Source organism: Phaenicophaeus curvirostris, chromosome 5 (assembly GCF_032191515.1).
Source record: "Phaenicophaeus curvirostris isolate KB17595 chromosome 5, BPBGC_Pcur_1.0, whole genome shotgun sequence".
Lineage (NCBI taxonomy): Eukaryota > Metazoa > Chordata > Aves > Cuculiformes > Cuculidae > Phaenicophaeus > Phaenicophaeus curvirostris.
The window spans coordinates 61,581,895-61,593,935 of NC_091396.1; the positions used below are offsets into that span (position 1 = coordinate 61,581,895).

At 44.5% G+C, this 12,041-nt stretch overlaps 1 protein-coding gene across 3 annotated transcripts in view; it reads right to left on the reverse strand.

Annotated features, from left to right (window-relative positions):
* Positions 1-11,766, reverse strand: part of ASPG (asparaginase) — a 50,133-nt gene extending 38,367 nt beyond the window's left edge. For all 3 annotated transcript variants that reach the window (XR_011337428.1, XM_069856845.1, XM_069856844.1), the window contains exons 1-3: positions 11,559-11,766; positions 3,889-4,018; positions 390-501 (exon numbers count right to left, since the gene is read on the reverse strand). Coding sequence is in view for 2 of the 3 variants with exons in the window: in XM_069856845.1 (XP_069712946.1) it covers positions 390-501; positions 3,889-4,018; positions 11,559-11,724 (408 nt within the window). In the remaining variant the exon portion in view is untranslated. The remainder of the gene's footprint in view (positions 1-389; positions 502-3,888; positions 4,019-11,558) is intronic.
* Positions 11,767-12,041: the final 275 nt, after the last annotated feature.

Below are 12,041 nucleotides of genomic sequence, written 5' to 3' on the forward strand. Positions count from 1 at the left end.
TCCCTAAGGATTTTATTCAAAAATTCTGGACAGTGAATTTAAGTAAATGTTTTAGAACATATCAGCCTACATATTACAGAACTTATTCAATCATACCTGCAATTTCCCTATTTTATTTTCTTGTACAGAATTGTGGCACAGCTCATCATTGGAAGAACTATATAATTTTTATGACTTTTCAACATTTTCAAAAGGAAAAAAAAATTATCAGGCCTTGCAAGCGCAGTACTTTTACTTTGCAAGTAACTATGCAAGGTACATTACATTTACATTTTAAATAAAAACCAGATACACATACACTACTGAATTGTTCTATCTTGCAAAGTATACTAGGTATACTGCTGGTTTTGTGCAAGCAACAAATGAATTATTATCTCACACCACAGTACCTCAAGCTTCTTTGCAATTTTGGCCCAGTCCTCTGGTGTCATGTTGGAAGAATCAAGCAGCGGTGATAGCTCAAGGATTGTGTAAAATATTCTCTTGTTTTGCTTAGAGACACTAAGAAGAAAGAGAATTGGGAAAAAAAAAGAGTTCTTAGAGCTAATATCAGCTCACCACTTCTGATTTTTTCTCTAAATCAGTAGTTTTCACCCTGTTCCTCCCCATCCCCCAAGTCTATGGCAAAATAATGGTCTTAATTTGGGATCATTAAGTTCTAAATTTAGAAGCTCAAGGCTTGATGTGGTATAAAGCACAAATCCCTAAATTTAATTTAATAATAAATATAATTTAGGAGGCAGGGAGGAGCTGGCACCACTAAAGACAGCAAAGAACAACCCAGAGTTACTTTAAGTTTGGAATGGTGTTCTAATAAAAATCAATACCAAGGTTCAGGGTCCAAAAAAACATTTCATAAACTATTGAGAAGAATCTACAAAGTTCCCAAAGGTTATAGGGAAAGAAGAACTCTTTACAGAAGATTTGCAATTACTTCCTGATCCTTTGATAAATATCAATAGACAAACTATAAATAGATGTTCTTCTCTGACACAAAGGGTATCATCTCTTAAGAGACTTATGACTCAGATTCACTTTTGTGACCTTTAGAAGATCCACTCTTCTCAGTTTCTCTGACCTCAGATTTCAGAGAAATCTCTCTGGGTTAATTAGGATCTTCAAGTAAACTGTTGCCTTTGCTAAGAACAGGCTAGCCTTGTAAAAATGGTTTGCTATCTCATACCAGGACTATAAACAACTGAGTGGCAATCAATTATTGGCTACTGAACAAGTGCAACCTTGACAGCTGGGAAAAGACCACTAGAAATGCAATAAAAACAAGACAAACTAACTATGCAAGTTAAAAAAACCCAAACCAAACAAATCCAAAGAGTCACGTAATAGGGTAAAGTACCTGTGGGGCTGAGGAATGTAATACTTGCAAACATCATGCAGCGTGTAGCCCAGCAGATGGACACCAAAGATTAAGAAGTGTCTAGGCACTCAAACATTTTATAAAAGTGCATAATCCCAGTTTTGGAGTGTACTTATCAAAGGCAATGACAGCTATGGAATCACAGTAGGATTGTCCTAGCTTTAAGCATTCTGTTTGCTCTCCCTGCTCCCCAGGACCACACGTCTCCCTTTTTCCATCTACCTATCTCAAGAAACATCACCCTTCAACGACTTTGATTTGCCAGCCACGTGAACTCCATACAGAGTATGTGTTTTACCCCACAAAATATGTCCATTACTCCATACTAGAGAGCAAAGTCAACTACATATGAATTCCATTTGGCTAGTTAAGATTTGGGGTAAAAAAAGAACCCTACCAACATTATTTTCTGCTACCTTTCTGAAGCTCAGAAGAGGATAGAATCTCCACCATTTTCACCTATTCTTAAGTTACATGCGATATGTTCCTATCTAGCAACACAGAGGCCAACAAGCAGCTAACAAAGAACTTCTAGCAGGCCATCTCTGTCCTTCCTACTTGCTCTTCCAGGCAGAGCCATCCAGGAGCACGTGTAACAGGGTCATCTTCAGAGTATTCTCAATGCTCATACACTGCCTGGGGATGATGGAAATTTCCCTGCCAGCTCTAACTGTGATAGATAATTCAACATTTACACTGGAAGATATTGAAAGGCCACAGAAAAGACCAGAATACTGCATGGATGTATAGAAGTTCCCAAAATAAAGTGCTTAGAGCACAGAAAAGTTGATTACCTTCCTTCAGCATTCGCAATAGTGTTTTGTTCCCACTCACTATTGTTGTATATATTTACAGCAATAAAAACAAAGTACACAAACCCAAGAATCAACTGGCAATTCATCAGCTAATAAAATCTGCAGACCCACTCCCCTCATGAAGCCTGCAGGACATTTGCGTACAGCAGAGAGAGCATTTAAACAACGTGTAGTTTTCATTCATAACCAACTGACATACTGTACCTAAGAAGTTAGACTCGAATGGCCTTGTTGGATATCACATTTACACGTGCTAAGAGCAACTTTGGAAGTCAGCTGAAAATCTGTGAAAAGAAAGCTCCCCTGAGGAAGTGCTTTTTAAATAAAACATGACATACCAACACCAGAGACCAGCCTAGTCTATCACTTTTTATGCCTCTCTCTAAACAGAGATTGTATCTTTCCTCTTACATCCAGGTTATCACAGAGATATACAAAGTTCACAAAATACTCCTATTTTCTCTGCTCAGAAACTCACGCTATTTCTCAACTGCCTAGTTAAAATATCACTTAGCTAGCGCAAAAGAGAAAGTGGCAAATTGCCATAACTAACCTCCAGAAACCAGGAAAAGATTGTTTTTTAAGCCTCAATTTTTATCGTGAATGATGGTTTTAAGCTTTTTTGTTCTTCATGGAAAACGTGTGCCAGGAGAAGTATTTTGAGGACTCACACAGTTGGGCATGTTAGGGTAGTTCTGTTATATTTCAAATCCCTTAAAGTTATTCAGTTACAAGCACAGTACCGTTAACAGAGCTCCATTTTTCTTAGTATAACCATCATATTTAACACAAACTGTATGTTCACATCAATACTGCTCTACTGGGAGTCCATGTGTTTTCTCTTTAGCCCTCTTCCTGCCATCTGCCTTTTAAGCGGTTACTTTTAAAAGCTTTTACACAGAGACCTCAATACAAAATAGAAAGAAATTCATAAACCTTATATTTTCTTTAAACGTTCGGATTTTCTCTTTAAAGATTAAAAAAAGTCAATTTTTACAAAATTAAAAAAATATCAATTTTTACGGCTATACTCCCATTTACTTTTGAATGACTGTGTAAAATCCTCCTTTGTGTGAAGTTAACATGTTTACAAGGGTACAGTCATTCATCACAGCTGAGGACTATCTCAAATTAGCATACTGCCCTCTAAATAAAATCTACAAGCTTATTAATCATTGCCCAACAGTTAAGAAGCAACGCAGATTAATTATAAGCCCACTGCTTATTATCATAATGTTGCATAAATTTGGGAAAGACAATCAGCTTTTAGAGCTTTTGAAAAACAGGCAGCCTTCAGAGATGCATTAATTAGATGCTAATGTTTCAGAACTATGCTGAAGATAATTTACAGAGCTGTACCTACACTTTTCTTAGCTTCTACAGAACATTTGTATGTTTGCACAGCAAATCAATAGCCAAACCAAGAGAAAAAAACACAGGACTAATCTGTCCCGAATGGTTACTTGTTGCCCAATTTAAAAGTTATTTCTCAAGTAGTATTAAGACACTTCACTGCATATATATCAAACTAGATGTTTTCTATAGCATCAGACGTGGTAGGCTTTTTCCTTTTAAGTCAATATAAGCATTTTTGTTAATCTCATAATGGATTCTTCACAGTAAATTTTTAGAGATGTAATTATCTGAAAATTAACATGATACTTCCTAGCTCACTCTCCCCAAGGAAAATGTACTTACGGGAGCACCAGTGTGTTATCTGGAAGTTCATGGACGTTGTTCAGTTTTGTTTCCTGGACATATGCCTCATCATGCAGCATCGGCATTGTTTTCAAGCTGCTTACTAATTTGTTGGCCTCAGGAGCAAGTCCTTAAAAATAAAGAATATCACAAGTAAATGAAGGAGCAGGGATGGGAGGAAGCAAGTGGCACAGCCAGGGGCGAATAAGTCCAGTTACACAGCTGTTCGCTCATCCTTCCAAACTAGATTTAAACAGTCTGTTGCCAGTTTAAGAGCATGAAAATGGGATAAAACAAATAAATCTCCATGCAGTTATTATTTCTTGACTAGAAGTAAATAAATCCTTTATTTAAGAGAAATAACATTACAAATTTTCTCCATATGAATTTCTATTTTACCTATTTTTAATTGTTGGTTGTGTGCAAATACTGATAAGCATCAGAGACAAGAAGTCATTTTTTGTAGCTGTGGCAAAAAGCTACCATTCTTTTTTACATTTGCCATAGCTGTTCTCTACCTTGTGGCCTTACCTAACGCTGAGCATTTGTTTGTACCATGAATTTGCAGTGTCTTCACCTAAGCTCCTTCGCCTACAGCAGCATTGGCAGAAACAGCACGGTACGGGTTGGAAAGCTGCATGTCGCGTCTCACTGTCAACAGCAACAGCATTTCCATAGAGAAAAGGGATAAATAAAAGAGAAAGCCCAAGCAAACCCCACAGTAGGTATTGAGCATTAACAGATATAGCAAAACCTCAGCTTCCCAGGAAGGTCTTAATCAAACGTGTTCTAATGACCCTCTCTTCAATAGGTACTTTCCACCAGCAGGTTTAGGAACGAAATCTCAATTGACCACAGGTAGAGAAGATGAATAAAAGCTGCTCAGTCGAAAAAGTCAAAAGCATGAATGCATCTTTAGCTCTGTTCACCCTCTCCCTACCCGTGATATTGCATTTCTCTCTGTGGCAGGAGCCCTACAACTTTTAGGACTTAAACCAGCCTAGGCACATATGCTGTGTGCTGAATCTGCAGGTGTCCTGACTGCAAACCAGGTGTTTCCAAGGGAATCCACACACCATTCTCTGTTAGCCAGAAAGGCACCTAGATTTTTGATATCAGCATCATAGAACTGAGTTCATTCATGAATTTCACTTGCAACACATCTCTCAATACCCCATCGAGGAAGCAACAGTTCTGGTGTCTAGGGCCAGGGGTCACTTTGTTTTTCTTAAGTCTGACATTTTGAGACTTTTTTTATTCAGGGAACTTTCTTCGGGACATGAAGGTTCTACTGGTGTTATTGCTCAGTTTAATCTCGGCAAATGTGTTTTGTACCACTTGTCCAGATGGCAAAAAACCTCTCAAACCTCATTACACCACTCCTGCTTAGTTCTAGCTGTTCCTGCATCCAGCTCTGGAGCTCTCAGCACAGGAAGGACATGGAGCTAACGAAAGTAGGTTCAGAGGAGAGCCATGAGAATGATCCGAGGGCTGGAGCACCTCTACTATTAGGACAGGTAGAGAGAGTTGGGGTTGCTCAGCCTGGAGAAGAGAAGGCTCCGGGGACACCTTATAGTGGCCTTCCAGTACCTGAAGCAGGCTATAAGAAAACTGGGGAGGGACTTTTTAGTAAGGCTTGTTGTGACAGGACAAGCAGTTTTAAAATAAGGGAAGGTAGATTTAGACTGGAAATAAGGAAGAATTTCTTTACAATGAGGGTGGTGAAACACTGGAACAGGTTGCCCAGCGAAGTAGTGGAGGCCCCATCCCTGGAAACACTCAGTGTCAGGTTGGATGGGACTCTGAGTACCCTGATCCACTTGAAGATGCCCTTGCTTACTGCAGGGGCGGTAGATTAGATGACCTTCATGGTCCTTTCCAATTCAAAGGATTGAATATCCTCTGTATCCTTTCCTCAGCATTAAGCATATATTCAGAAATGGTAATAAGCTACAAAAGACTTATGGCAGAATTTACAAACACAGCATTATACCTCTCTCCTCAATGGTTGTCTTCTATCCCAGCACACCTGAAAAGCAGTTGGTATTAACAAGAAACTTAAAATGATCTATAATGGAGCAAGCTTAGGCTGGACATTAGGAAAAAAAAATTCACAGAAAGGGTTGTTGGGCACTGGAACAGGCTGCCCAGGGAGGTGGTTGAGTCACCTTCCCCGGAGGTGTTTAAGGCACGGGTGGATGAGGTGCTAAGGGGCATGGTTTAGTGTTTGATAGGAATGGTTGGACTTGATGATCCGGTGGGTCTCTTCCAACCTGGTTATTCTATGATTCTATGATTCTATAAAAGCGTTCCACGATTCTATTGTTCTAATTTAAGGCCAGATAACACTCTCCTACTTCCTAGTTCTTCTCTTTGTTTAAACATGAGTGTCATGCCACTTAGAATCTGGGGATTTTTTTTCCTTCACCTTTCAACAAGAAAATTTATTTAAAATACTCCAAAATACAGAGAGTATTTTCAATAGTAGTTTTATAATTTTCCATTTACTTTGCAAACTGATGGAAAAACCCTTAAGAACTCCTTAATCTCCCTCCTGGCTCGCCTTAAATGAAGCAGCAGGCCCCTTTGTAGCCAACTTTCTCACAGGATGGCAACAGCATTTGACTGGATTTGTTTGGAATCCTGCCGGAATACTTTTTTTCACAAACTATACTTAACACTTTCAAGCTCTGGATGTTTCCTTCATTCAGCTATAAACCCTGCTTTTCCTGCTAAGGATGTTCCTAGCTCAGTCACAAATGGCCACTACTACTGCACTTGGGCACAGAGTCATCTTCGCTCTGGAATGCACCCAGTTTCAAGCATTGTCTGATTATTCTTCTGTTCGTCCAATCCTCATTTTGGTTTTGAATATTGACAATGGATTTGACCGTTTCATTTCTGTATTTTGTATGGAAGTGCAGAGCTGCTGTACATAAATATTCTTAAATCCCTTCTTTATAAATGGCAGTTCCTCATCTTTCCTCTTAATCACAAATCTGGCAGGATTCTTCTGCAGTTGCTTGCACTGAACCTAAACCATTCTGCAGAAGTCTGAGATGCCCCACTCGCAACCTATGCAGCTCCCTGAACGCGTCCACCTTTAGCAGTGTTTTCTGCTTTACAGCTTCAAGAAGCAAACACACGGGAACTCAAATGCAACTGTTTCAAGAAGACTTGTACTTTATTATGCATGGAAAACACCTTTTGTGAGCCAAGCTTGCTAACCAAGTATTTGAAGCAACTTCACTGCAGAGAAGAGGCAGCCTGTGCAACTTGTTCAAATAGCTCTCATCAACTTCTGTCCTCTCCCTCTTTAGCTGGCCAATCCCAGCATCACAAAGCAAACAGACAAAGGCAGAACAGCAAACAGGGAATTGTGGCCAAATAGAACAAGCATAGTTGTCTCATCTACACTTGGGGACTCTGCTTTTCACTCCGGTGCTACAGAGAACATAATTATAGCTACTTATTAGTGTTTGATAGGAATGGTTGGACTCGATGATCCGGTGGGTCTCTTGCAACCTGGTTATTCTATGATTCTGTGAACATATCCTACAACCTGGTCTGCAGCAGAGAACAGGGAGCTGAAAAAGTTTGATGCAGCTTGCATCAGTTAGGATCTGCACCCAGGGAACCACAGGTACTGGGGAGAAAAAGCATACTGCACCGCAGCATGCCTGAAGTCATCACCCCCAATCCTAACAAACTCTCCATCCTGAGGAATACAAAGGACTTCACTGAACCAGATTTTACCTATAGGAAAATCAGTACAAGTGGCACATATGTATACAGTGCCAGACCCCAAGAGTAACAACTACATTTTGTAAATGCAGAAAGCGTTCTCCAAAATACTCATTTCTGCAGCTGTAATACTTAGAGCTTTCAGAAGTGAGGTGAACAGATTTCAAACAGAAAAAGGTTTGGACTACAGTAGCCAGTCCTCTGGCAGTCCACTGCCTAGAAAAGACAGATAATTAACTAAGTTACCCAGGCAGACTATTAGAAGACAAGTAATCCTTCTAAGGGGAGCTAGCTTACTTCTACTTGTATTTCTTGGGTGTTTTTTTCTTCATATATCAGGTAAAAGCTAGGAAAGAGAGCCAGCCCACAAGCCCAAGGAAAAAATCTTGTTAAAGGCACCAGCTAGGAGAAATATGAGCACAAATTTGACACAAAAATTGGTATCACAATAACCTCACTAAGGAGTTTTACTTTCTGAAATGAGCTGTTGTGCGAGGAAGTAAGTAGGAGGAAAACATTTTTAAAATGCACTGAATTGGCTTATTCAACGGCAAAACCATGAATGCTGAGGGAGTCTGCAACTGAACCTGGTTGTCACCCAGCTCACGCAAACAGACCCTCCATTTTCTGTAAATGATTCCTGTGCCCTATAGGTGTGCAGAAAGTCCAACAGGTCCCAGATATGCTGCAGTTGCCACACGTGCACATGTCAACTGCAGAACCTCTGCAAGAGGCTTATAATCGGATCTCATGATGATAAATAATTGCTCCATACATGATCAATAAGCCCAGAGAATGTGATTGTATCAGTCTTGTACACCAGGGCAGCTCTGCACAGGAACACATTCCTTGCAGAATACATTAAGCCTATCAAAACTGTCTGATTTTGTAAACAAAATCATCTTCTCCTGCAACTGGAAAGACCATAGAAAAGCTTGTAAGCCTAGACAGAAATTAATTAAGTGGAAACCTAGCTTGATCCTTTCAATTTGAGCAGTAGCTGCTATGAAAAGTTTCATGCAGCTCAAGGAAGATACTTCTGTTCACCTTACCTGAAATAAAACATTCGTAGTTCTAGGTATAGTTGTAGAAAGGTCTAGATACTTTCTATCCATTGATTAATAAAAAGAAATTAGGATCTATTGTGTTTTCCTTTGGAGCTTGCTGCCGTTCCCATGCCCTTTCACCAGCTTCTGTCTGAACACTAAAGAGTGCCAAATATTCTGAAAGAGGTACTCCGGCTGCTCTGCTGCCAGATTTGTGTATGAAAAGCAGGTTGAAACCCTCACCAGGATGTGCAAACAATCTAACAGATATGATCCAATGATACCGACTCACTACACGTTTTAATGATGGGCACATGTGAAGCAAAATGAAAAAGAAAAGACAGGCAAGATGAGAAAAGGTGATGGAGCTCATTTATAAAAGAATTAGACGAGATTTTAATTTATTTGCTTCAAAGGTGGTTGAGAAGCTGAGACAACAGAAGTGGGGAATTATTGGAGTATAAACAATGCAGAGAGGAAAGTCACCACATGTCATTTGAAATACACACTTCTTTTTTATAACTTTGACAGATTAAACACAAAGATGACAGCCATAAAAAACAAAGCAGAACAACCCCTTAAAGCATCATCCCTACAATAAGAAGGATCAGCCAGCCACCATCTTCTGAGAAGGAAGGATATGTATTAAACAAAAAGCCTAGGAAGCTCTAAGGTGGTTTAACCCTACAAATGAGTAGCTGTGGTGGTATTTCAGGCAGAGTCTTGAAATTCTGTAGTAGGGAACAGAAGTACCCACACTTCTGAACCTAGACAGACACAAGCTCTGGAAGCCCTGGGATGCTCCACTTCCTCCCAGGTGAAGAAAAAAGGAAACGTCATAGATGTTTATCAAAATTGGACTGCTTCCCTCCCCTCTGCTCCTCCTGCCCTGACACAAGATCCTTTTTTCCCTTTCTAACAACGCTGTGAAAGGCACAGCCCCACGGGAAGTCAGAGCTGGATGAAATCCATTCTTTTCTCCAGATACGTTAGTTGGCTGATGCTTCTGGCATCTTGTGGGATCTGTGCCTACTGAGTGAGGGTTTAGTGGTGCTGAGGTGCCACCCCAACCAGCTTCTGGACTGGGGTTCTGGGGCAGGAAGGATTTTAGGTTTTAGGTACCTAGCTACTGACATTTAGGGGCACCTGAAAGCACATAGCATATGCCTGAAGGTATCCTAGAAACTGTCAGGTAAAATGCAGGTAGTATGCGGAGACATCTCAGAGTTCAATTTGGATCTGAACATTTCGCAGCTGGTGGGAGTGGGGCTGGCACAACTGGCCTTTTGATCCACGCAAGTCTCACCCCCTCGCGGTAAGGCAGATCAGAACTCTTTCATGATCTCTGGAAGGAAGTCAAGAGATGGCAGGAGAGCAGTAGAAGCCCGCCCAGAAGCAGGTGAGCACAGACACTGCATCTGATATCGATCACTAGGTCGCTTGGCACGACATACGCTGCCACAGTTGCATCAGCTGCATCCGTCAGGTCACCACTTGAAAACCCTTGACGTGGCCACCACCTCCAACAGCCCACGGTCTTCCCAGTGGGGATGTGAGGCACATGCTCTCCAGGAAGCCTGGGACAGCGGCTCTTTTGGAGTTAAAAAAAGAGCCGTGTGACTGGTACAAGTAAGCCGGTTTCATTTTCAGCGCACGGAGGAGGGGAGGAAGGACTCACGCTTCAGGAAACACGTTGCCCTCTGCCAAAGCCTGCTCTGACTCGCTGCGTGGATGGAAAGGTGCCTATCAGCTAAGCCACCGAAACTGCTAGCTGGTAAGACCAGAGAAAGGAAGGCGTTGTTCCCAGCAGCTACAAGAGACTGGGGGATGCTGGACCCCAGGAGAATGCAGGACGGCAGATCCCTGGGGGATGCTGGACCCCAGGGGGATGCTGGACCACGGATCCTGGGGGGATGACGGACCCCAGGACGATGCTGGACTACAGATCCAGGTGGAAAATGCACCACGGATCCTGGGAGAATGATGGACCACAGATCCCCAGGGGGATGCAGGACCCTAGGGAAGGATGGACCACAGATCCCTGGGGGAATGATGGACCACAGATCCCAAGGGGATGCAGGATCCCAGGGAAGGATCGACCCTGGGGGGATGCTGGACCATGGATCTGGAGAAAGATGCTGGACCCCAGAGGGATGCTGGACCCCAAGGAGATGCTGGACCCCAGGGGGATGCTGGACCACGGATCCTGGGGGGATGACGGACCCCAGGGGGATGCTGGACCACGGATCCCGGGGGATGATGTAGCACGGATCCCTGGGGGGGGATGCGGGACTCCGGGGGATGCCGAACCCCGGGGGGATGCTAGACCGCGGATCCGGGGGCATGATGGACCCCGGGGGGATGATGGACCCTGGGGGGGATGTTGGACCGCGACCCTGGGAGAAGATCCGGGACCCCGGGGGGAATGCAGGACCCCAGGGGGATGCTGGACCACGGATCCTGGGGGGATGACGGACCCCAGGGGGATGCTGGACCACGGATCCCTGGGGGGATGCGGGACTCCGGGGGATGCTATAGACCGCGGATCCGGGGGGATGATGGACCCCGGGGGGATGATGGACCCTGGGGGGGGATGTTGGACCGCGACCCTGGGAGAAGATGCGGGACCCCGGGGGAAAGATGCTGGACCCCGGGGGGAATGCGGGATCCCGGGGGGATGCTGGACCGCGGATCCGGGGGGAAGATGGACCCCGGATCCCTGGGGGAATTATGGACCACAGATCCCTGGAAGGATGCGGGAGCCCGGGGGAGGATGCGGGAGCCCGGGGCGATATGCCGGAGCGCGACCCCGGGGGAAGATGCTGGCCCCGGGGGGATGCCGGACCCGCCCCCCTCCCCCGGGAGCCCGCGGGGTCTCACCCTTGGCGTCCTGCACCATGCCGATGGTGCCGCCCGTGTTGATGACCAGCACCCGCGCCTCGGCGGAGGGCGGCGGGCAGCCGGGGCGCTCCTGCAGGCGGGTGCCGGACAGGGCTCTGCCGAGGGAGCGGCTCCCCGAGGGCTGCAGCCCCGCCGCCGCCTCCATCCCGCCCCTGCGGAACCGCTACCCGGGCCGAAGGGAGCTGTAGGGCGGCCGAGGGGCCGCCCCTTCCCCCCCGGGGGCGGGAAGAGCCGCCGCGCCCGCCCCGCCCCGCCCGGAGCCGCCCGGGGGGCGCCCGCAGCTCCCGGAGCCACCGGCCTGCGGGGGGAGGGAGGAACCGTGAGGGAGACGTTTCTAAAACGCGCTGGATTGGGTTATTTGACAGCAAAAACACGAACCCTGAGAGACCGCAGCTGACGCTGGTTCTCACCCAGCTCATGCTAACAAACCATCCGTCCCTGCACCCTGTAGGTGCGAGGAAT